Source organism: Haliaeetus albicilla, chromosome 4 (genome assembly GCF_947461875.1).
Source record: "Haliaeetus albicilla chromosome 4, bHalAlb1.1, whole genome shotgun sequence".
NCBI lineage: Eukaryota > Metazoa > Chordata > Aves > Accipitriformes > Accipitridae > Haliaeetus > Haliaeetus albicilla.
The window spans coordinates 16917674-16944426 of NC_091486.1; the positions used below are offsets into that span (position 1 = coordinate 16917674).

The 26753-nt window shown below is 44.8% G+C and overlaps 1 protein-coding gene across 18 annotated transcripts in view; it reads right to left on the reverse strand.

Moving 5' to 3' along the window:
- Positions 1 to 26753, reverse strand: part of BIN1 (bridging integrator 1) — a 104093-nt gene that overhangs the window by 46722 nt on the left and 30618 nt on the right. For all 18 annotated transcript variants that reach the window (XM_069781058.1, XM_069781062.1, XM_069781059.1 and 15 more), the window contains exons 2-5: positions 12410 to 12490; positions 4728 to 4782; positions 4172 to 4266; positions 2183 to 2278 (exon numbers count right to left, since the gene is read on the reverse strand). In XM_069781058.1, the coding sequence (XP_069637159.1) occupies positions 2183 to 2278; positions 4172 to 4266; positions 4728 to 4782; positions 12410 to 12490 (327 nt within the window). The remainder of the gene's footprint in view (positions 1 to 2182; positions 2279 to 4171; positions 4267 to 4727; positions 4783 to 12409; positions 12491 to 26753) is intronic.

Genomic DNA, 26753 nt, shown 5'->3' on the forward strand with positions numbered 1-26753 from the left:
AGAGAAGACAGACAGGCTTTTTTCACCCCTCCCCACCCAACATTTTAAAATTATTCCCTTTAACTTATAAAAATTCCTTACTAAAGGAACGCTATGTTTTCATATTCCTGCTGTTGACCCCATTGCAAATCCAAAAAAATTCAAGGGAATTTTTCCAGCCCCTCAAGAGAAGAAGGATTCAGAATATGTTAGAATTTAACAAAAAATAATGCATGCATGATCTAACTCATTACACATTTGAATTACGGGGCTGTTAACAAAAAAACAGACCTTCACATAACTAAATTAAAATCATTTTATCTCCATAAATCATCTTTCATTATCACAGTAATGCCAGAATTCCAGGAAAAGCATAAAATTTGCTTTTGTGGAAAACAAAAACCAGAAAACTATTACCGTAACAAAAACGAACTCAAATATTCCATAAATTACATAAGACTGGGGTTTTTTTGCCTGCCAAACTCAAGAACTCCAATTCCTTATGTGAAACCAAACTACACTTCTGTACAACTGTAGCAACCTTCAACAACAGCACTTATAGGAGTTTCTACCAGTTGAAGAAAACATACTTGATTTGAGCCACTTCTTGATTTGAGCACTTCTCACTGCTCCAGGATAAGGAGGATGATGCATCTGGCTGAATTACCAATAAAAACGCACTGACCTTTTTAAATTCATACCACTGGAAGTCCACTTTAAACAAATAGCCACTCTTGTGAAATATATCCATACCTTATTGTAGGAACCAACAGAAAGCCAAATTCTCACTCGTTTTAGGAAGGGAAGCAGAGGTGAGTAGTACTCTCTTTAAAGCACTAAAATTGTGCATAAAATTGCTTTAACTTCCCATTTTCTAGAGCATCATCTGAAGACCGAGAAAGGAACATTAGTAATAAACACCTTAGTGGCCCATTCGGAAGTCAGAAAGGATCCATGGGAGCTCAGTGCCTAACACCTTGAGTTTTGGTGGCATTTGGGTGGTCCCAGTCTTGCGCTCCTTTTAAAATCCCACCGTAAAACCTCAGCAGGACCCCAGCAGAATTAAGGAATCCTGGAGATACTCAGCATGGAAAAAAGTGACACTCTGAGGTAACCCAGTGCAAAGCCAACAAGGCTGGTAAAATGTGATTTGGACTGAAGCAGTGCAGAACTCTGAGTCTACAGCGAGCCTGAAATAAAACCTTCTGCTTCGGAAGCAGTGCACGAGCCCCCGCGCTGCTGAGGCACATGGCGTCACGCTACAGGGAGCGATCAGCTCTACAGCCTTGAGCGGGTAGAAAGCAAGAGCAAGCCTCTTCAAGCTTCCCCACTTCAGACTTCCAGGAACAGAAGAGGCTGGAAAAATGAAGCAAAAACAAGGAGCCCCAGGAGGCAAGGACACTGCTGTTCAGGGCTCATTTTACAAGCCTGTGACCCGTCCCTCCTTGATACAGCACGATCCTCTGGAAGCAACAAATATTGACAAACGTTTTAAGAGACATGTGGTGGGGAAAGGGTTGTTTTCACTGGGAAGTAGCCAAGCTGATACTTCCCATATGGTGATATCATTACTAGTGCTTCCATATGGTGAAGACATTTCCTGCATAACCTTCTCAAAACGAAGAGAGAGGAGCTAACTGTGGGGGAAGGGAAGCTCACAGGACATCATGCAAACCCAGGTCCTTGGATACAATCTCCCCCCAAAAGACGCCTGGATAGCTCTCCCCCTTCCCTACAACAAGCTGGTTACATGCACAGCAGGACTTCAGGGATCACACAGAAATCCGCTGTCCACACCTATAAAGCACGTTTGCCACTAACTGCTTACTCAACGCTTTGTACTTACAAGGAAGTTGAAAAACCAAAGGACTGAAAAGAGAGACTGAGAGCTTGTGAGTTATTGCTGACCCTGCCCTCCGGCACTGTGATACAATAGGAAATTTTATGGATCCTCCTGTTTTGCACTTATGTTTTCTCTTCAGCATCTTTCCCCTGAATTCTTCACTCTCATTTCACACCCAAAGGAGAACATAACATTTTCACATGACCCAGAGCGGGAAAGATCTTGGCTGCTCTAAAAGAAGAGCTTGCAGTAGCACAGCACACACATCCTCCTTAAGAAGATGGGGATGCAAGAAATTGATTCTTATGAGGTTTCACCTGCTGTGACCCTGTAGATCAAAAGGTTTAAAGAGAATCTTACTTTAATATCTGGAAACTGGCCAAGGTACGTATCCATGGTCAGAAGTGCCTGATCCACCAGCTTCTGATGGAAATCTGTCCAGAGAAGATCATTGTTCTGAAAAACAAAAGTAATGAGCTAACTATTAAGAACACAGAGCTCTGCATTTCTGTTTTTTTCTATGAGTGCTACAGTCAACGATTTCAGTTCCCCAGAGCTCTTAAGAAATAAACATTTATTTGAAAAAAACCTAAGGAGCCGAGAAGTTAGCTGAAAACAGAGATCATGCCAGAAATGTAGAAACAGAGAAGAAAGCTTGCTGTTGCTAATTCAGGTGACCTCTACAAGGACACAACACCTTTTGTGAACCTTTCTTTGAGGGACTGTCTTTTCCCCTGCAGTGCTAGCCCAAGTCTATACAACAGAAGGGAAGATGAAGGTTAGGCTGGCTTTACCTTCTCCCAGCAGCCACATAAGCGGGACACCTGACACCACTAGGCACCATTTTCTGCTTTTTATTACAATGCAGCTTTCTGGAGGATAACAAACAATAACAGAAAGCTATTCTAGCAGTCTTCAGCCCTCACACCACCTGCCTCCACAGCCCAATGGAGGTCACATCCAAGGCTTGCACCCTAACCTGCGCACGCTTTATCCTTGATCTTATCTTAGGCTCAGTAACTTCCCATCAACATTTTTGATTAGGTGGAAATTGCCCCTCTCTCCTGTTTTCCCAATTGAACGAAGGGGTTTGGCTAAAATACTCAGAAAAAAATGCCTACTTTGTGTGGGTATTTATTACTTTTGGGGGCAGGAATAGCACTTTTCTCCTGCCTGACTTTTCCTGAAAGACAGAAACATAAACAAAGGCATTAAAGGGAGAGGTAGAAGGCTGGAAACATTCCTGCAGACCTGCAGGGTAGCTACAGTTCGTTCTCAGGACTCATGTTCCCTGGCTCAAATTCTCTGAAGGGACGGTCTCCCAGGAGTAGCTCAGGAAGAGAAAAAAGGCCAACAGAGAATGTGAAGCCAAACTAGCTGAATTACAACTGCATTATTTACTGCAACAGCACTTCCTAATGGAAAGTTTCCATGTTAATGCAAGCACTGACCTGGACATGTTCAGGTTTTGTTTGATTTACCTGCTTTGAAGTCAGTATTTCTTAGGCAAGATGCAGATGTTATTTCAGGTGAGATTTTCTGCAGAGGAAAGCTGGGGAAGGGAATAATCCTTGTCCTGCTCTCCTCTCTATTCCTTCCCCACCGCTCCTATGCCAGAGACAGCTGCAGGGAGGCCCAGTCCTGCAGCCTCATGGCAGATGGATCCACGGTGCTGACCTGCCACAGCTGCTGCTCAGCAGAACAGCTGAGCAAGAGAGCAGAGGGCACCTGCCTCCAGCTGGACCAACCACACACACATGCCAAGGGGGATCCAAGCTGTCAAATGACAGGCTGTGCCCTAAGCTCCACAGAAAACACCTGGGCAAGTTGGACAGACATCGCCTCACTAAGGGATGAGAAGAACAGCAGGCTGGGGTGACACGTGGCTCAGCCGAACAAGGTGGTAACTAAAATATGGCAGCTGGTGGTACTGCTGTGAGCAGGACCTTGTTGCAGCTACACAATGGCTGCTCTGACCATGCTTTGGCCATAGATTTACCTTCCCCTTTCTCTTGCACAGAGCATAAGCAATAAATGCAGTTAACCCTATCGACTCTCTTTTGGCATCCTCCGTCCCTGTTTAGGCACTGTTGGGGGAACAAATTGCTTGTGGGCATAAGTGTATGCCTCTGTATAGCATTCAAGCATCTGGGGACAGTGCTCTCTACAGAGACAAAAATACAGTCCACATCCCTTCAGCTTCCCCTTCTTCCCAACGCTGAGTTTGTCTCTCCAATTATTCTGCAAAGCCATACGCCCGAAGAAACGTGGTGCACAGACACAGCTTCCAAAGCTCATTGCTGCTGACAGACCAAGCCTGGTGACCCCACATCCTGGACAGAGTCTTACCTCTGCTATTTTATTTGTGTCATCTCTCCCAGGCCAATCCGGCTCATAAACTTCCTGTAAACACTCTGTCAGCTTCTTGGAGGCCTCGTGCATGGCTAGGAAAGAAGAGGGAACTGCTTCAGAAAGAGGGAGACAGCATGTTCCTCACAGTTTAACACTCATCCTGAGGAACAAGGACGCAGGAGGTGTTGAATGGGCTATAACAAATGCTAAGCTCTTCCTTACAGAATGTCTGACCCTTGATAAAAAAGATGGAAAGTAACCAGGCAGAGAAAGGAACCGAGAATGCAGTCACATCAAATCCTTTGTGTTCGTTCCTCCCCTAGCAAGATATGAGAGTCTATCTCCTAAGACAGCACCACCTGTTTGGCATCAAAGCACAACCCCATTCCACCCCAGCTGGTTCTGAAGGATTCTGAAAGATCCCCTACCCAGATAAGGCTGACCTTTCCTACAACTCATGCCTGAGGAAACACAAAGAGAGGATGGCTGCAGAAACCTCACTGCGTGGGTAAGCACTAGAGACAAAACTATTCTCTGCTTATGCAGACCTTACCTTTTACGGAAGCCAAGTAAGTTCGGAGGTCCTTCTGCAGCCTCGTACCTTCAGACTGTGAACATAAGGAGAAGACCATCATTTATTCTCTCATATAAAGAGAGTGTAAGGCAGAATCATCAAGCATTTCTAAATTAAGAAAAATGGTTTTGCAGATGGGCTACATGCCAGCCCTATGACCACACAAAACATAAATGTTAACAGGGAGACCACACAGCCCTCTGACTTGGTAAGCCCACAGATGGTGACCTGCAGGCATACTCAGCCAACAATACCACCAAGCTAACTTGATGTGGGTAAAGCTGTGCTTTGCTCTTCCCAGCAGAGCCAGCTTTAGTGTTTTGATTTTGTACAAGCAACCACAGAGGGTCTTAAGGGCAACAATTAATTTATAAGCCAAGGGCTAGTGGTTCTGTACAACAAATGTAACTGAAGTGAATCTGTAGGATATAGAAGATAGATGCAATTGATTTATTTTGTACTGGTTTGGGAGCAGTTCAGCTCACCACTTTTTCCTGCCACACTGCAAACCAAAACCCCAATGCAAAGTGGGTACAAGGGACCTCTGACCTGCCCAAACATCCTGTCTAACTTGTCCTGTGCAGCAGGGCTTACAAATACAGAAATAATCATCTTTTTCTTTAGCTTTCACTGTGGAGGTGGCCTACCAGCAGCAGATCTCACTCACTAGGAAACAGAGGATTAAAACCAGAAGCTGGGCCAAGTTTTGCCAGTTTGAACCTTCAGATGACACAGGCGAGTGCAGTACAAGAACCCAGATTAGAAAGGGTCATGGAGATTTTTACGGCAAAGTTGACTCAGGCACTCGCAATATGACCGCTCTTCTGTACTTGGATAAGCACACTCAGGTCTACCTCCCCTCTCTACTTTGCCATATGTCATTGACAGTGCAAAGCAGACAGGGAAATACTCAACAGAAACAAAAGGAAGAGAAAAGCAAGGCTTGGAGTTCAGCACCACCACCACAGAGCATGTCAAAGCAAGGGAAGGAGCAAACATTGAGTAAGAAGTACAGAAAAAAGTTTGAGAGAGATCTCTGTTACAAAAGGGTTTCTGTTACCCTGTGGGATCTCACTGGATCCTCATTATCCCCCAAATTAGCTGTAAAAACAACAATGCAGGAAAGCAACAACTACACCTCACACCTTCCTCACAGCCTGCTGCCATTCCTCCTTTTTTTTCCCAGCTTGTGTCCCATTGTGGAGGGGGGGCAGCATAATGAATTTTGACAGCTAAAGACAACTCCAGAGATGGGGAGCTCACAGGACATCTCTGACAGCTGCCTTGGAGCAACTAGCTTCAAAAGCAGATGTTTCCCATCAGCCCTCGCCACCACTCAAGAAACTCCTGCCTCAACCGAGCTCATGCTGTGATCCTTTGTGCTCTCATTGCAGCTGCACTCTCTAAGCAGAGGCTAAATCTGCCCAGCTGTGGAAGTGGCAGTGCTAGCATAGCCTTGTGAAGAAATCCATCTGCTTCCAACACTATGGCCCAATTTGTTTTTCTTGCCTCGAAAGTTCTGGATGAGTTCACATTTGTTCTTTTCCTACTGCCATCAACAAAGGAAATGAGGGATGGGAAATTGCTGGCCACTTTTATAAAAGAAAGTCAGACTCCTGTTCTGGAGAAGCATTGGAACTGACCCAAAGAGAGTACAAGAGGAAAGCAATAATGACCACATCTGCTGTGAAAGTCCTAGGAGTTCTTAAAACACAGAGCAAACAAACGTAGAGCTTTTTGCTGGCTTAAGGTGAATGTGGAAACCCGGGCAGATGAGACTTTCCTAACAGTGCAATCAGAAACCACCAGGGAAGAGGTACCAGAGTAATCAAAGAGCACACACACAAAGGACTGTCAGGGAGGCTGACCTGACAAGCAGCAGTTCAATCACACTGTAACATGTGTTTGCTTGTGCCCAATGCAGGAAGCAAAAAAGTCTTAGAGGAAAGCAGTGCTGTCTGCCTAGAATTGGTCCGTGCTAGAAATCACAGACTGGAACTGGAAAGATGAGATGTCAGAACACAAGAGGAAATGGCACAGAAGAAACTATCATGCAAAATCCCTCAGATGGATACATCATCATCCTGCAGCTGTATCATTTTTAAGAATGACTAAATTTGAACACACAACTTTGAGGTTATCAGAAACTAATCAACAGGGAAGTCCTCTGCAGAACTTGCCCACCACACAGTTGGGCACTGCAATGTCTAGAACTGTGACTCTCAAAATTATAGCATCTAAAATCAGAAACTGCCTCTAAAATTGTGCCCATATTTGCCTAAGTCCTGCCACAGCAGCACGTGACACAACCCAAACTCAGGAACTCTTCAAGTCTTGATACCCAGTCCCAAAGTAATGGGGAGAAAAGTATCCTCCGAGAGGTACACTGGCATCACAATTAAACATCAAATCAAGATTTTTAGACAGATCACCTGAAAAACCTGCAAGTTAGGGCCTGAATACTGGAGCATGCAACTGCAGCAATGCACAACTAGCCTTCTGTGTTCTCCATGCATCCTCAACTCCACTTGTCTTGCTATGATGTACAGTCAGCCAATATGCAGTGCTGCATCCTGCAACTGGAGCGGTCTTTCTCTGTCATCTCTTGCTGATGTTTAAAGTCAGGGTTACAGCTGATCTCTGTGACTATGGGGTTACCTAAGCCTCTTAAAAGTACTAAGCCTGCCAGAGGGAGTGAATAGACTTTACAGCCTTGAAAATTTTTCTGCCTTCAGATTTTACGAGGCCCATATTCAGAGTTTTGGCATGAATCCCATTTCCCCAGCACCCCTGGGCACCTGGGGTTCCCATTCAAGTCCTTTTTTGGCATTCCCATTGCTTTATTTCATGTCTACCGGTAAAGCAGCTCCCTTCCTTACTACAAAGGTTTCTTTTTATAATTTTAAGCATTAATGCCTTCCCAAGAAACTTTGGCAACTGCTTTCTCTCTGTGCATGCAGCACCTGCTTTCTTTAAGCAGGCTATAGCAAGCTGTCAAGTACAGCCATGATTCTGCATAAATACCTCTTGCAATGCAGTTAGACACCGTCAAATACTGTATAGAACAGAAGCTTTCAACACCCTTGAGTGCATGTTTAAGAGATGCTTCCTAAACTCAAAGGTAAAAAATGTAGGGAAGAGAGTTAAACTGGAATCTGGAAAATTAATCCACTTCCCAGTTATTGAAGAGTTTAAGGGTGTGCAGAGGGAAATTATAGAGGTATGGTTGAATCTAAAGATGTTAAAAAATCTAATAGCATAGTAATTTTTAAATTGCAAAAATGTAAGAAAGAAGAATTAGTGTGTGTGTGTATATATATCTCTCAGAGTAAAAAAACTCCACAAAAAGCAAGTAGAACTAGGAAAAAAATGGAAGATCAGTGCCGATTCTGAACCCCATATTCATTTCTCATCCCTGCACTAACAAACTGACTTAAAATCTTCACACAGGGACAATGACACTGTGTCTTGATGTAGAAGTGACCACAGTAAGTCATTCTACTCAAACACACAAGTATCATCTTGTTTGAGCAGATATTGCCATACTTGCAATCACAGTGTAATTCAACCCTGTGAGCCTATAAGACAATCAGGTATAATACGAAGGACAGTATGTACAGGAAGATGCATATTTAAAAATAGAAGTGCTATGCTTGGGAGGCTGGAAGAGCTCTCTCTCCAAAGACCTAATGGAACACCTATCACTTATAGCTCTGTGAAAGGAAGAAACAAAAGCGATTTTGTTGTCCCACAAACAGGGTTCGTGCACCCAGTGTGCAAGCCAATAACACACAGAGTTGAGGTATTTTCAAATTAAACTGATGCGCATGAATGGGTGCCTGTCTCAAGACAGCACACCCTTGTCTCAAAAACTCTTACATTTATACATTTACCTAATACATAGTCACTGTTATTTTCCTTAATGATTGGTTCTTTTTTCTTTGCCCCTCATGAAAATTAGTGCGCAGACTGTCTTCCTCCTTCATTGTCTTCTTTTGAGGAGGTGGTATCATTTGAGTAGGTGGTCACAATCTCCCCCTAGGAATTGCCTTTTGCCTAATTCTTTGCTAATCTTGGCAGTTCCAAGTGCTTCTTCAAGGTTTATTGACCAGACTACAATCCATTACCTTTTCTGACATAAACATAAGGCCCCATTGTCCAATAGTTAGTTCCTAAACCCTAAAGCATGTCTAGTTAATGTTTCTCTACTTTAAATATTAACTGATACGGGCCGTACACAGGACTTCAGCAGCTCCCTGGTTATTTCAATCATATTATACATATTAATTGATAACAATGTGGTATCTTTTTGTACTTTGTTTTGTTGGGGGGTTGTTACTTAAAATACCTTTCACTGAGCCCTAGCTAAGTATGTGATTTTCTGTAGAGCTGTTTCTTGGTAGTAGACAGGTTTCCTAAACCCCTTTTTTCCCCAATCTTCAGAATAAATTCTTTCATCAATATTAGTCTGCAACCCCTTCTTTACAAAACCTCCCTGGTTTTGCAGTTCCAATGAGAAGGAATTTTATTATCAGGAGTGATGTTCTACACCTGAGAGGGGCAGGTAATGTCCTGTTCCAGATTGGATTAATATAGGGCTGGAAGAGCAGACTGTGGAATTATAAAGGAAGGGGGAGGGAGAAGCATTGAAACAACAGCTCCAGATAAGCCCCCACTCAGCAAAACTTCAGAGCTGTTAAAACACAAAGCATGAACAACTGGTGAAAAGCTCCCATCCTAGGATAACAGGCAAGCTGTTAAACTTGTTTTGCTACATAGGGCTGAAGTGGAAACTGCTGAGCGTGAAGGGTTCTTGCCTGGAAAGAAAGTCTCTGAGCTACTGACTGTAATGGTCCACAGCAAAACCTATGCTGCAAGAGCAAGGATTAAGTCCACACTGCCTGCCTTGCACGCTGAGGCTGCGCCAAACACCGTGGGGTACGGGTAAAGATGGATGCAGCCCATGCCAGCAGCAGCTTGCATCTCATGCATTTGGTGTGAAACACTGTAAACCAACCCAGAACTTCCACACCAGTGACATCTCACGAAAGGTATCAAAACCCAGCCGCTCTGCCAGGCAGAAACACAACAGTGACAAGTGTAAGGGCTGCCACCAGCCTCCCACTCTGTCTCTCCAGGGAGTAATTCAAATGCAGGGGAAGAGAAGCCAAAGCCTAGCATGCCGCTGGCAGGGGCTGCGTTGCAACTTTGCAGCAGGCCTCTTGCTTCCAGCTTTGTGAGGAGAATTTCCAGGACAGATCCTTGTGCCTGTACCTGAACACAAGTGAAACCGGGAAAGGGAAGGAGGGGGGAGCCTTCGAATGAACTTTTTGGGAGGTTAGTTGCCAAAGGTAATCTGTCATGAGGGAGTAATATGGGGGCCAGTTGTGCTGCTTGTCAAGCCTTCAAGAGACAGAGCGAGGCCTGTAGCCCTGCAGAAGTATGGTTATGTCCAGTTCATTTGTCACACAGGAAATCCATCTGTCTGAGCTAGAAAGCTCTTCCCATTCAGAGCCCTCAGAAGGGTGCTCTTATATGAACCTGAACGGACAGAGAGCTGGGAAGTGCAATGCTTTCCCTTACGGCCACTCAACCACCATTTGAGAGATCCACAAGACGTCTTGGTTGAAAATGAGTAAGTGATTTTTAGACCTGCTCTCCATTCATCAACAGCCCATGCATGGGAACATGTGTTAAAGTGGCCCAACACAGTCATTCGAGCCAGTGAAGCCTCTAATCAAACAGCAAACAAGGCCACTGCCTGGTCATACCCCAGACAGTTCCACAGGAGAGCTGTTATGTCACAAGCCTGCAGCAAAAGATCTGCTTTCCTCCAGACTACATTTCCGAATGGAGCAGACTTAGTAAGGAAAGCCACAGAAATCTCACACACAGCTATACTACACACACATATCACACGTATAAAAACAAGTGCATATATATGCACATATAGCTGAAGTTTTTTCCCTAGTCTACCTGGCATCGTAGCAACTCCCGAGCCCTGGATATCCTAACAATCCAGCTAACTCACATTTATGGTTTGCCCTGTAAAACAGGCATTGTTTGCATTTGTTTTAGCAACAGGGAAACTGAGGGCCAAAGCAAAACCAACAGACCCCAAGCAGCAAATGCACAGCAGCCTCCAGCTCCTTTGATAAATTATTTAGAGAATTTCATTCATGGCTTATCACTGCAAGACAGGAAAAGAAAGTCAGCTGTAATGGGTACAAGAGGCAGTGCTTCTCTAACAGGCTTCTCAGTGCACCACTGGAACTCACGGCTTTGGAAATTGAAAAGCCATCCCAGACAGCCAGATCAAGAAGTCTGGATTTGAGTTTTTCAGTATTTCTCCTTTAAAATGATTATTTCCTGACTGCCAATATTGAAAATGATATGGAAAAGTGACACCTGGTAATGTCATGTCGTCAGAAAGAAGCCAAACTGTATTCCTTTGTGTACAAGAGGATACCAGTGGTGGACATGCTACAGAGATGTTGCATGAACTGCTGTAACAGCAGCTACTATCACTGCCAAGGAATCTGCAGTCAGCTCTGGTTAGACATAAGTCAAAGTCAGACTGAAAGATTTTCATTATATTCAGCTGTGGCAAATTCCTTCTCAGCTGGTTTTGCGACGCATAACCACATCTGCTGAGTCTTAACAGACATGATGCTTCAGCCGCTAACAGCTCCAGAAAAAGGTTCTAAATATGTCAGGGCACAAAGGGGCTAAAAGATTTCTTCAGTGCCACCTGAGCTTTGGTGTGGCACACATTTCGTGCGGTGAAACAGAAGCAACACTTCCCCTAACACCAAGCACCAGCGTGCAAATCCCCTGGGTTAACTGATGTTTTCCCCTCCTCTGGGTGGCTGAAAGCTCCAGATTAAAAAACAAAACAAAACAAACAAACAAAAAAACAAAACAAGAAAACCAACAAAAAAAACCCAAACAAAAACAAAACCCCCAAAACCCCACAAAAACAACCCACCAAAAAACCACCACACACCCCGTTCAAGATACAAACCTGCTGCTGTTTAAGTAGGAGGGTGGGGGAAAATTGCTACACTGTTAAAATATTTTTGTGCGCTAAAATATAGCAATGAAGCAGACATGTGAAAGAATAATGACTCAGGCCTGACACAGTGATTGTGCAAGGATGGGGAGGAAGCTAGACTTAGATCTTAGCCATGGAAGGATGTTTCCTTTTCACCATTTGCTTTCTTTGTCTCTTTTGTCCTCCACTGTGCTTCAGAAACTGAAACTGCCTTGTTCCATTTTATTTTTTATTTCTAATCTCTTTCCCATCCTACCCATCTTTCAGAGACACAATGTTGTTCTTATATCTGTGCTTCCAACCCAGCAGGAAAAATTACATTACAAAGCAGCTGCTAACTCAAGGAAGTGTTCTGGTTGAGCTATTTCTTTTCTAAACTTGGGTCTAGAACAACTATTATTTTTCAGCATACACTGTCACTGACTCCATGATAGGGGCACTAGAAGACACAGTGTAACTTCTCATAAGTGAACAGCTACAAGTTCCGGGTCACTTCAGTAGGCCTGTGGCATCATTTAATCTAATGGGCTTTAATTGCCTATTGCAGCAGATGACTGGAAGCTAATACTGAAAGCCAGGTGTAATTATATATCGCCAATTATTTTACCAGCTGTTTGTTGAAGTTCTGCACGCACTGTTCAAACTGCTCATCTTTTGTTTCATCTGCTTTCCCAAGCTTCTGAAGGACCTGCAGAAAGAGAGGAGAAAGATAGGAAACTTCAAACACAGATATAGCAAAGCAGAGACAAAGAAACAGTTACAAGTTTTTGCTCATGAGGCTGACAGAAGGAAAATTAAAAAGTCTCCCTTATTCTTGAGCTCAAAATTTCTGGAATATTTCTCCACACAGTCATAGTTTGAAAAAGGACTTGCAGACGAATCAGTATGAACTCAGACCTCTTATATGTTGCTGTACCAAAGAGCATAACCAAGGTTTGTCCTTCCCTGGTCTAATGCTTTTAGCAGACAGGGCAATAGCCACCCCGTTGTTTATCTCCTGGACCAGCAAGAAACAAACCACACTTCCTTAATATGCTTTGAGTTGTGTGGTTACACTTACCCTGATTTAACACTAGTCTTTGGTCCAGACCGGGTGGGGTTTTTTGCTCCCAGAACAGCTGGACTGTCGTCACACACAGAAAGCCATGCAGAGGCCTCCTGAGAGAGAGAAGGTGGCTGGAGCAGTTGAAGTCCCAACTTCTTTCCACCTTCCCTCACTGTGCACATGCTTGGCAGGAGCTGGCTGTTGAGAGCAGCTGGGGACCTTACACCATGAATCTATGTGACACTCAGTCCAAGTGTCACGTCTGAGAGCGTCAGCTGACAGTCCTGTTCCTCTCACCACTTCCCTGCACAGCACACCTCCCCACAGCCCGTAAAAAAACCCTTATCACACTACTTCCCTTATCACCCTCCTCTCTTAATGATCTCTCCATGCAGCTAAGTGGATCGCTCCCGGGCTTCGAACAAACCTGGGCAGGTTTCATCTTCTGGGCAGGAAGGTAGGTCCATCACAAGAAGGCTGGGCAAACTGCAGCTGTGGAGCAGGGCAACAGTTATCATGCCCCATGCAACTCCAGCAGCAGGGAGACAAGGATGTACGCTATAGCTGGTTAAGCTTGATTACAACATCCTTGTTAATCAAAAATAAAACCTAACTATTTAAAAAAAAAAAAAGAAGCCTTGTCTCACAGGGCCAGTAAAAACAGAGAAAAGCCCACCCAGTCCTCAGTCACAGGAGGTTCTGGGGAGCCAGAGGTGGGCTAGAACGGGTGCTGAGGGAACACCTTGAAAAGCAAAGGAGCACTGGCTGGCAAGAGCATGACTGCCCAAGGAGCAGAAAGCCCTGGAAAGCTGAAGTCTCTCTTGCTCTGCTGAGCACAGCAGTCCTTTAGCCACAGATCTGAGCCATCACGGTCAGCTCCTCTTGGGGAGAGGAGGGGGTCAAGATGGAAAAGCACGTGCATGTTACAGCCATCAGGTCCACAGAAAGGCCACTAGTAAGTGTCACCAGACCAGCTGCTCTGACGGACTGCCAGGTAGCCATGACAGCCACCAAAACCAGCCTCCTCCAGCTCCCTTTGCTACCTGGGGATCTTCTCAGAGAATGTAAAGAGGATTTTTCCCCTGCAGGGCAGGGACCAGACTTTCATGTTTGGTCTCCAAAACGGCATTGAGAAGGTCCATGCAACAGGATGTAGAACAGAATAGAATATTTTCTGCTGGAAGGGACGTACAATGATCATCTAGTCCAACTGCCAATGCACTTACTGGCTCACTCTTTTTACACTGCCAAGGTGGAGGACATTTGTGTTATGTCTATTTGGCTAATCTCAGTTCCCCTCTCCCCCATATAAGCACGGATATCCCCAGCTCACCCCTGACCACAATACCTGACTTTAGCACTAGACATGATAAATCAGTGCACTCATTCAGCACTCAGCTCATAAGTCCCTTATTTAGGCTGGGACTGAATGTCTAGGAGGGAATCACTGGTTTTCATTCTCCCTCTGTTCCGCAGCATTTCTTGCCCTCCAGGAATTGCTGAGGTATTCATGTGTCAGCAAAAGGAGGGGAAAGGACACATACAGATGAAGACTGCCTTCTTTGTGACCAAGGGCTGAACCAAAAACCTCCAGAGTTAGAAGCACAACTTGCCTACGGCTCAAGTGACAGCAACAAGCACTACAGCTACAAGCACCTAACATGTCTGGTAAACCTGTCTATGCAGCAGGACACAGCATGAATATTCCCTTCTTCCTCTTAAACCCTTGGCACATAAGAGCTTGTTGGAGAGCAGAAGCAGCAACATTGGTTGGACAGGCAGAGTCCTGTACACCAGCTACTGGTGCCTCCTTTGCTCTTCTGCTCCAGTGAAGAGGAGCACATGCCACAGCAACACTGCTGCTGAGGCTACACACATTCCTCTGCCCCGCCAGCAGGAGGGAAGCATTCAGTATGGCCTCATCTTTCGCATCAGGTGGTATGGTGAACCTCTGCCAGAAAGGACCCTGCTCAAGGCCCTGTGTTCAGGCCCTAGGCTACCAGATCTATGGAGCACAGATTTCCCACCTGCTGGGTGACTTCCTAGATGTCCAAAGAGCCATCACACCAGTAGTGCCCATCACTGATAACAAAGTACACAAGCTGCAAATTCCAAGGCAGAATGATGTTCCCAAAGTGCAGATCAATAGAATTATTGGGGATATAAAGGAGCTTTTTATGGAGCAATGCATCTGTCTGGCTAGGCAGCAGACATGATGTTTTCAGGCCTGGAAGGCAGGGAAGGAGACCATTTAATTGGGAGGAATCTGGAGTATGTCACCAGGGTCAAAGGTTTAGAACAGCCTCAGTACTTCCTGGTGTAAAACACTGAGCAGCACCCACAGACTATTCATTGCAGCAGCCACGTGCCTGCTTCCCACATGTCCAATAAATTAATCTGCAGTTCCACTGCTCCTTGGGGGACATGCACACTGAGTCTGGGGTCATCCGGCCAGCTGGGAAGATCTTGTTCCACTACGCTGAGGTGCTCTGCACAAGTCCTGCAAAACGCTGGGCACTGGAAAGGGCCCTAACTCACAGCCTCTCTCTAAGGAAAAAACTCCTGGTGCAACAGCAATACTCAGCTGAGGAGCAGCTCTGAATGAGGGGGGAGGAAGTAAGAAGAAACCCAGCATTTTTCCACAGAGGTGACATGGGGGAGGTGAAACAGAAGACTTGGGGACACCAGCAGAAGAACAAGGCAAGGAAAACAAAACCAGTTACAAGAGAAAGGCTGTGAGAAGTGAATCCCTGGCTACACCAAAAAACCTGCTCTTGCTTCCTACACTATTCCACCATCTGGTACTGAAGGCTTCTGCCCCACACCTGCTGGCCCTATAGGCAAGGCCCAGCCATACAGCCCCCTGATCCCTTTATTACTTGCTATGACACAGCAAAGAGACAACAGCCCTGGGCTGCAGCAGGGCAGGGGTTATCTTCTCATACCACTCTCCCTCAAAAACAGATCTACCCCATACAAACAGCCCAAAGGTCAAACCCTAAGTCATTTGAGCAGCATAAAACAATGGCTTCATAAGGCTGGTCCTCCAGCCTGCTCCCAGCTCTCCCATCAAAGAGCCATAGAGGCAAGCCGTACTAACGAGTCCCTCTGGACCCCCTAAACCAGCCAGGGATGGAGCAGATGGCCCTGGGCGTGCTGCTGACTGCAGGCATGTCTGTGTTCACTGTTAATAACCCGTGAGCTCACAGGACAACTCCCCTCCCCAGGCTGGTACGTGCCGTCATAGGTCAGGCTATTCCGGGTGAGCCACGGCTGCTCCCTCCCTTCCCCTGCGACAGTCTTTAATCCTCCAGCTCACTGCAAAGCCAGATAAAGTTCGGATGGAAACTTCAGGCTCTTTGATAGCTATTAATGGAGCAGATTTAGCAGGGTAGGAGTCGGGACCCCGCCACAGCTCCCAAATCTCAGGGTGGATCAGAGATGGTGTGATCTGTCAGCTGCTGTCTGGAGGCAAACCACACCAGGCAGCAGGCATGGATCTGGCATTTAAAAGATTAAGAAGCAACCACGGCTCGGCTCCTTGGTCTGCCCTTGACCTGAGAAGTCCTGGCCCTGCATAAGGATAGGGACCATTTCAAGATGGTGCAAGCTAGGGTGAAGGAGGGAATACTTTGTATGAATCCCACAAAACACCTTGTGGGATGGATTTCAGAGGGGGCTCCAGCATTGCTGTGGTTTTCAGTCTTGGCTCACCACGGATTCACGATGACAGGATGGGAATGTCATCCCAGCCAATGTTTTCGGCCTCAGGCACTGGACACCATTTTCCAGTGTTGCTCAGAAACCAGGTTTCTTCCAACAATTAGCTAGATCTGCAGGTGCTCTGTGTTTCTCAAACTAGGACCACAGGCACCTGACCAGCTACTGCAGCATTTCCAAACAGAGCCAAATTCCACCCATGGAGCCTCAGTTTTCCCTGCTTTTGAATAAAAGCAACAAGGAACAAGGAGACTCAGAGTTTTCACTGAAGTTTTAAAAGCACTTTAAGATCCTAGGAGGCAAGATGCTATTAACAAATAAGTAAATTATCACATTCCTCTCATATCATTGATGTATTTGTAATCTGCTGTTGCAGATTACTATTTGCAGTAAGCTTTGAATTGCTATACTTTGAGAAGTGAGATAACACAGAAGAAGTGACAGAGAAATCTGGAAATCCTCTGTACCAGAAATCTGGCATTCTGCAAGCAATGGTCATGAAATAGCCTTTAAAAACAGCAACTTGTCCCAGCAAAATGGAAAGTTTGCTTAGGGAAATCCAAGCTGCAGGTTTTTCTCAAATGCAAGACTGTAAGATTCACAGGATGACTGAGCACTACCTAAACACTGCAGCTTTGTAGGACTCAAAAGGAAGCATCTTAACTGGCTGCAGTTTACCATCTTTTTTTCAGGTGCACAGGAGGAAGCATTCCTGAAGGGCAAACCCCAGCACTACTTCGCACAAGGTCTCCCATGCTCTGCTTTGAGCACTGGGCATGAAGGAAATGGAGATCTGGAGATCAGCCCTGTGACCACCAAACACACTGACACAGAACAGCAATCACCATTAGGGACAAACCCTTGCCAGCAGTACAACAGCAGCTAGCATCAAGAAGCAGTATCAGACCAACTAAAATGCAGTTCTGCTTTGCTCTAAAAAGCAACTGTAACAGATTCAGATTTTTGCTTTCTAACAGAGGAATATACACCAGCTGCTTAATACATCCACAGTTCTCACTCAGCACCTTCCCTCGCTCTCTTCTGAAATACCAATGCCAAAACAAAAGCCTTGAAAACCCAGATATTCTCAGCTAACCCCATGTAGACCCATTATGTGAACCAGTAACCTAATAAAACCCTACTTTACATGGCATATGGGGTCACCCAGGCCAAAGACCAATTTAGAGAATGCAAGTGATGAGTAGGAAGGCAAAAAATAAATGCAGCTTGTGGATCCCAAAACGAGCTAAATCTGCATCAGAAACATCTGAATTTAGGGTGGTCTAGCCCCGATGAAGGGGCAGTCATTATGTCCACAGCCAGAGAACTTGAGCCCTGCAGGTCCACATCTTACTCCCCACTGCATCAGAGAAGGGGCTGCAGTTACATCTTACCAATATGGGCCCAATGCTCCTAAATCACTCCATCTCCTGACCTCTCCACCCCTCATAAACGATGCTTCTGACTTCTGCTGTATCTGCCAACTCCAGTGCATAATCTCCAACTACCAACTGGGCACAGAGCCAGTAAATACTGTGACTAATTTTGAATTGCAACAAATTGGCATGTGTCAATGGGTCAACTAGCAACAGAACAAATAAATCTTTGATCTCGGGCGCTGCCTATTCTTCCATGGAAGACATTATACTTGGAAGAGGGGGAGAAGAAAATAGTATCCAAGTCAGATGGAAAGCACAAAGCCATGTAACTTAATAAGGTAGAAACAAAGGAAACTTCATAAACTTTTTTAAGCCTGGTTTCTTCTCTACCCAAATGAAATGTGACTTGGTCAATGAAGTAGATTTGTGCTCATGGAATAATTTGGGGTTTGCACCCAGTCTCAGGGAGAAAAGCAAAAGGGGCAGTGGGAGTCCTGCTCCCCCTCCGACCCTCCCCTGGGAGCAGGGCATGTCCTCCTGCCCTCCATGCCTGCCTCTAGGATGGTTTTGGGGACAGCCTGGCCTTCCTCATGCAAGCCTGGCACAATTAAGTCTTTCTTTGAAACAACTGGACAAAGGAGGATGGGGGTGGAGAGGAAGAAACTCCAAACATATTAAACGCTTCATTTTAAATCGAGAAAATTATTCCCATGGCTGAGCAATCAGCAAGAGCCTTGGATCACTGGAAGATGGGAAAGGGCAATGTCACACTTGATGCAGACAGAGCAGTTCTTGTTTGCTTCTTACTTGCTAACAAGGTTCAATAGATCCTGCAAGGATAGGACATTGCCTCCGTCACTGGGCTAAGAGTTGGGAAATAGGGTTCAATATGGCATTTTGTTAGAGACTTCCTGAATGACCTGGAAAAGCCATGTCCAGTGTCACATCCATCCAGCTGTAGAGAGGAGTGTTTGTTCAGCATGTCAGAGTCACCAAATTTACCCCTGGCTTCTCCAGCTGGCAAAAAGGAAGGAGAGATGACATGAGTAGCTCTGAGTGCTCAGCTCAAGACACATTGAGATTGATTTTCACAGGTGTCCCTCTAATTAAAGTATGTGAGGGTTTGCATGCTTAGCCATATTCTAAACCCCAGAGTTTGTATGCTTAGCCATATCCTAAACCCCAACCTGACTAGGGGGAGGAAAAACTCAAACAACTAAAAATATAATTTTCTGGTTACATTGCAGTGTTGAAGTCTCAAAATATCCCCCAAAATATGCTAACAGTGAAGAATTTAAATCCTTAGAATAAATTGCATGGAAATCCTTTGCTAATGGAAGACTTTAAAAAAAGTTAGACAAGCATCTCACGTGTGATTTAAGCCAGACTGATCCTTCTCCATATAGGGGATGGATCTTGTAAGGCCCTTCCAAAGCTAGTCTTCTCAAATCCTGAAGATGACAGCAGCAGAAGGTCAATCACTTTGTCTCTGAACAAATATCCTTCACAGAAAGACCTTACTCCTTCCTCCATATCACAGTCAAAAGTGTAACATACATCCAAGCATGACTAGATAATAATGGCATGCATAGCCTATTGTCAAAGGAACACGTCAATGCCACCTTCCCTAAACAGCACTATATTGCAAAATTTCTGTAGAAGCAAGAGTCACACTGCATTGCCTTGAAGGCTGAACTCAAATATCTGCCTCTGACAGCTACTAAAGAGCAGCCTCACCATGATCTGCACCTTCAGGACACACCTCTCGAGTTTAACATGACTCAGTATGGACACATTGGGTTGCCTTACAAGGTTCATCCTTCTCCCTCACTCTGTAGTCAATAGGGAAAAAACAGGAGCCCCACTTTCTCATTCTGAATTACTTCCTGGAGAAAACTGCTTTCCCATAATGGGCTCAGACAGAGATCATGGCAACAAGTTTCACCAGACTGAAGTCAGCATCTTAAGAATATACCCCCGTTTTTGATCGTGCCAGGTGTAAGACAAGATGTAGAAATAAACACAGCAGGTGCAGGACTTTTTTCAAGTCTGGTGGCTTGGAACGATAGTCAGCTTATCCTTAAGGCTGAGTCATGACTAATGAGTAATGTCCCCAAGAAGGGGGTACACAAAGGACCTGTCCCACTTCTGAAGCTGCATGTTGCACCATGCTCATCTAAGAATGCCTGCTTTATTTCAGCCTTTTCCCTTGAATACACTGCTGAAGACTCCCCTTTTTCTATGAAGCATGAAAAGAGGATTGTTTGGCCGCAGCAGATTCTTCTATAGCAGTTGCCATCCTCATTCCAAACTCAGAGGCCTTCCTTGAAGCAACTACAGGGTGCAAGCCTGTAGCGATGGCCCTATGGGGACAACCTATTCCCAACTGCACCATGTGCTTAACCCAAGTCTTCAAGCAAATTAAAGTTACTGTGCTTGGTTTCTCCCCATGGGGTGAAGCAGCTAGTATCCACCATAAATGGATGCAGACTCAGCTAGCTGCTGCACTGAAACATCTCAAAATCAAAAACATGTAGAAACATGCTAATCAATACTACTACAGGGAGGATATCACTTTCGTATTTGCATTCTCTGTTCTGTAAAGGTATGTTGTGGTTTAACCCCAGCCAGCAACTAAGCACCACGCAGCCGCTCACTCACTCCCCCCCATCCAGTGGGATGCGGGAGAAAATCAGGAAAAGAAGTAAAACTCCTGGGTTGAGATAAGAACGGTTTAATAGAACAGAAAAGAAGAAACTAATAATGATAATGATAACACTAATAAAATGACAACAGTAGTAATAAAAGGATTGAAATGTACAAATGATGCGCAGGGCAATTGCTCACCACCCGCCGACCGACACCCAGCCAGTCCCCGAGCGGCGATTCCCCGCCTTCCCCCTTCCCAGTTCCTAAACTAGATGGGACGTCACATGGTATGGAATACACTGTTGGCCAGTTTGGGTCAGGTGCCCTGGCTGGGCTTGAGAAGCTGAAAAATCCTTGACCATAGTCTAAACACTACTGAGCAACAACTGAAAACATCAGTGTTATCGACATTCTTCACATACTGAACTCAAAACATAGCACTGTACCAGCTACTGGGAAGACAGTTAACTACATCCCAGCTGAAACCAGGACAAGGTACTTACCTTACTTCACGATATTCACTATGAAGACTAATTGGAGCAAGCTTGTGAAATCTTTCACTCTTAAGATACTTCCTCCTGTGCTTGGCTCCCTTTGGGGACATTTTTCTCAAGTTACAGGCTATCAAACAAGGGATTCACATCACTCATAGTACTGGTTATCAAACAGTACATCGCTATACATAGTACAACATTATCAAGTGTCCTAAGACCATAGGTAACACAATGAGAAGAACTGGGCTTAACCCTCAAACTTGTTCAGCCCAGGACAGACAGCAAGGGGAGAGAAAAGGCTCTGGGTACTTTAGCTCTGCACAATGGTCGGTCTCCCATGTCCACCCCACAGCCTAAAGGAATGGCTTTGTGGCACAACACAGGGGTAGCAAAATTGCTAAGGGTGCCCAGGGTCCAGAGACTCACATTCCTCCCATACTACCTCCATAAGTCTAGCAGATCTCAGGCCGTTCCTGGACCTGGAGCTCAAGAAGCTGGCTCCCATGCTGTTGTTGGAAAATTGTTGTCTTGCTTTGCAAACCAAAATTGCTACGCCCATGGGTAGAGAGCCCTGTGCCCAAGATAAAGAGCCCTCTTGGACATGGGGCCAGAACCCCAGTTAATCTTCTGCACTAGGAATAAGGCCAGGATGATCTTCATTACCCTGGATACTACTTCGTCTGTTTCTACTGCTCTCAGCATCTGCAATAATATCTGCTGCCCCCACTCCCTGTCTCAGCGAGGCTGACATCTCTGAGGACCAGCATAAAGAGCCTCTTTTTTCTGGAGTAGAACCTGCAAGAGGTCCCCCCCCAGCCCATTCCCACCCTACTGACAGTACTCAGGTCTTTCTGAGGGAGGTACTAAGCACTTTGTTTTCCATTTCCACCCTGTGATCAAATCACTTTTCTAAATTGGGCTTTGACATTTCCCTGCCTTAATGCCACTCACTCTGAGAAGCCTGCATTACCAGGATCTGCTAACACTGTCTCTAAGTATAGTATATTGTCAACAAGTAAACTACAGGAATAAAGTAGGAAGGAAAAGAAGCAGCACAACAGGACACGCTAAAAGCTCCATACCTGGGTGGCACAAACTTCTTTGCAAAATCCCTCCCTCTTAGAAAAAGGAGTCTGTTGAGGACCACCACCTCCTGAGCAGAGTATTTTCCTCCAAAAGTTGGTATTTCCTTATTAAGAAGTCAAGTATGATGACTTCAGAGGATGGAGAGAATAATTTTGCCAGCTTCATTCTGTTTCCTGCTTCCCCGAGTCAGGAGAGTAATTCCAGAAACCCTGTTCTTAGATATTTGCCCAGGTTGAAGGTTTCTCCTTCACCACCAAAATTTACAACATTCTGCCTATGTAGCCTTTCCAAATGTTGCATATGGGACAGGCAGCTTTTTGCAAGCTCAAGTCACATTGTTCAGACAGTAAAGTGTAACTGCTCCAAACATCAAAGATCAGAGCTGAGGTTCTGGATATAGGCACTCTCCCCCCCCTTTCTTATGGCAAAATCCTGCATGCTGCAAGAGTTGATCACTGCGCAGGTGCCCATGTTGTTCAAGTTTTCTAAACGTGCATATATTCACACATGTACATTTCTGTACAACTCACCAAGACTTGAGGTCCCTAACCAACAATCTGAACCTCTGTAGGTGGCTGCTAACAGAAGACACTAGAGAAGAGACAGTCCAGAGACCTGTAGTAACTCACTTGTGCACATAGTATCATATGGGTTTAGTCTGTCCACAGACTATACCAGCTGCACTGAAGGCTTGTCAGCATTGATTAACTTTGTTGAAGACATGAAAGGTTATGCAAACTGTTATGGAAGGCAAAGCCATAATATTCCAGCAAGTTATACAGAACAATACCAACAACATCCGAAGTGTTTCTATTTATTTTATCCAGCCAGCCTTCAGAACTTATCCAGCCAGGTTTTAGAAAGACAAATCCTCCAAAAGAAGGCAGAACCAGGCAAGTCCTCATGATCTAGAAATAAGCAGTCATATATTGAAAACAGTAAGTTAAAAACCCACTGAGAACCCCGAAATCTCCAAATGTCTTGTTTTTCCTCTCTTTGCATGTAACTCTGGACTACTTATGGGAAGCCTGAGAGTCCACTTGCCTACAGGTCTGAGCACAGGTAATCAAGTATCCAAGGCTTGTGCATTTACAAATGAAAAACAAGACACGGCTGCAACTCACATTTTAGCTAGTGCCCACTAGAGAAATGGATTTTTGTTGGGAATTAGGGTGGTTCTGAAATAGCTGTCTGCTGACTGATTTCCATGATCCTCTTCTATCCTAGGTGTAGGCTTGAGTACTCCATTGCTTCTTTAATCTACCACACTGCCTGGAGCACTCCAAGAGCAACAAGCCAACAGCTTCTATCTCACCTCTCTCCGAAAACTTCATACTTACAGCAGGAATATCTCTCAGGCTACTACAAGACAGTCCTTTTCATCCTCATCTTTGACCATATAAGCACCTCATATCCAATGCTATTTGGCAAGCATTACACAAGTAGGCAGGAAACCAAGGTTAAACATATCACCTACCTGTCATGACTCCAGCGGCCAACTACCTACTGCAACACCCCTGCAGCTGCCTGCTGCTACTTTATGAACAGTTTTGCATTATATATTAGAAGCATCTGAGCTGTGAAAACATGCATAATGCACAGAAACTTCTGAAATTTGCCTTTATTCCAATAAATACAGGTTAAAGGAGCTATGTAGTGTTTGGCATTTTATGGGTATTTTCTTGCTTTGATGCAGAAAGGTCATTTACTGATCTAGTCCTTTTCAGTACTTTCTCCAAGTTCCCAGGATATCATCAGGAACCTGAACTAACAGATGGTTTATTCTATACCTCCTATATAGGATTCACAGCATGCTGGCCTCCAGATAGTTTAATGTGTGCAGTACAGATACTCAGACAGTACAGGGATGCTATAAAAAAAATGTTCATAGTCCTTTACCTTATTCCAAAGGCTCACTGCTACTTCCCACACAACTGGGCTACAATATCTAAATTTCAGCAAGTTTGATGAGTTGATTCTTGGCTCTCCGCAAAACAGCAGTGGGACTTGTTCCACAAATCAGTTCTGAAACCAAAAGGCACAGAAAGTACTGTGCAACTAATCTTTGCTAATTCCAGCCTTGTACAGACTCATTAAGGAAAGAGATAAAGATGACATTCAAGTGTACACAAAGCCCAGGGGCTCAGTCAATTTTTTGTGGCATCAGCTTTGGCAAAAAGCCTATAAATAACAAGATCTTTGAAGAAACAAGCAAGCTCTATATGCACTCCCTTCCTTTTACTTCAGATAGCAGTAAGTGAAAAAAACCTTGTTCATAGTACTTTTGAATGGATCTGGCCAAGTTTTGGGTTTGGTTTTTTGGGGGGGGGGGGGGGGGGAGGTGTTAAACAGAAAAACAATACAAACCCCAAACTCAGATCTTCCCAATATCCCTGGGATATATTTAAAAGTTACACCACAAGCACATTGTTCCACCTAAAACGTTACATAAAGTTTTGGGGTTTTTTTAAGAAAAAAGTCACAAATAGAATTGCTCCCCTAACAATAGTATGTCCAGTATTTTTTTATTAGCTGTCCTAGGAAAAGTCCAAAATATGCTTGCAAGGACTGTTAAAACTGGCAATGTAGAAGCCTGCTTTTATAAGAGCCCCTACAGTAACACCCTCTCAGTGGTCAACAGTGAAAAGACATTTCTGAACAAAGCAGCAGGTTTTTTAAGTCATACAACCAGTCCCCAGACTTTCTTCAGAGTATAAGAACAGGTTGCCAAGCACAAGCCCTCTCCTTCCAACAGCTACTACTGTGAACACAACCACAGCAGGCAGGTTTGCCCTATTAGCTACCAGCAAGATGGACACTGAACTTGGAGATCTTTAGAGGGAAGATACTGTGGAAAGACTAACTTGGTTGGCCTGGCAGCAAATGCTTTCACCACTTCAAAGGTCAGATCTAGAATGCTTCACTCTCTTCTCCCAAAAGCACAAATTAAAGGTGAAGGGCACAAGGACACCTGACGTACGCATATCAGGTACGCTACAAATGACACACTGCTTGATATCACCATTTGTGGAGAACAGGGCTCTTCCGCACTTCGCTGTCCTGCCTACATCGGGCATAGATTTACCGGCAGTGTGAAAGGGGATGCGATCGCCGTGTTAGCAGTCATGTATGTGTTCCCACATGAGGAGTTCAGCTGCCCCCTCTTCCCAGCTGATCACAACTATGTCCTCTACACAGTGCTGTCCAGACTTCTCAAGTGTCTTTTTCTTATGTGGCAGAAAGTGAGGGCCAGCCCAGAGAGCCCAGCTCAGCAGGGGCTTTCTGTCACAGGGCAGAAAGGGTGCTGTGCTGAAGCTGTCACACTTCCACCAGACAACGGGGATTGCCGAGTGTCTGTATCTGTGAATTTGGCATGTGAAGCCAGAGTAAGAGGAGGCACCTCAGGGCGCTTTTCTGTTTTTCTTTTTTTTAAAAAGGCAGGGGAGCAGAAGAGAGAGGGCTCCTTCACATGCTAAAGCAGCAGCATTGTTTGCCCAATCCTTAAAAAGGGTACAGGATGCAGGAATTGAAGGAAAATGGCTTTTCATGTTCTTCCTCTCCTCTCAAACCTTCACATCAAGATCTCCCAGCCAAGGCAAAGCGTTAAGTGTTCCTAATTATCAACTCAGTCCCTTCTGTCCTTCACAGTTTCCAATTCTCAGATAACCAGATCTGATTCAAGCTCAGCAGCTTTTATTTTTGATAGCAGTCTCAGAGCTCAGTTACCAGCCTTGGACAAGAAGGCGCTCTGCTCAGCTCCAGGCTGGAAGGGTGTCGACAGATGCTGAATATATTACGAACAAGTGGACATGAGCTGTCACTCCCAAAGGAGAAGGAAAAGGCACACTGAGGAAACTTTGTCAGTACAAATCAATTGGAGAGATCTCTGTTAAAAGATCTTCAGACTGCTTTTATTCCTGCTACACACCATACATTCATCAGCATTAAAAACAGGTCCATGAAACAATACAGGGGTAATCACTTAAAACTGCTGCCAAAGATTTCAAGGAAAGCATTGAGGAGGTAAATGGCTACTGTGAAATGGCTCAAAACATCTGTTTAATCTGATGGGGTGTGGAAAGAAAAAAAAAAAAATACCCCTTCCATCTTCCTCCAAGAAAGGCAGTACCAATCTACCACTCAAGTCTTTATAGATGTCACATGAAATACCTAGGGATTTTGGTACTATCCCATAAGTAGCTACTGAAATAATAAGATTCATCAGATCAGCAGAGCTCTGCACCTTTCAACTCACAGGAGTGCTGATGGACTGACTCATCCCTCTCACCTGCACCTGTACACCATGCCCCAGAAAATCCCAAATCCAGGCAACCAGGATTGCTGATTACAGCACCAGAGCAGCTGCAAGCTTGGTCTGTTTTGCATCATTGCTCATTGTATGCAACCTCAAGGCAAGAGGCCTTTCTTGTTCCAGATTTGTTTGATTACAGTGGGATCCCAACCCTGGGGTTTTACCCTTCAGAACTGCTGCAGTACTAATGCATTATCACACTAACAAGAATGAATGTGGACCACGTGTCTGGCTTAGCAAAGGGCAGAAGGGTTGCAGAGCACACG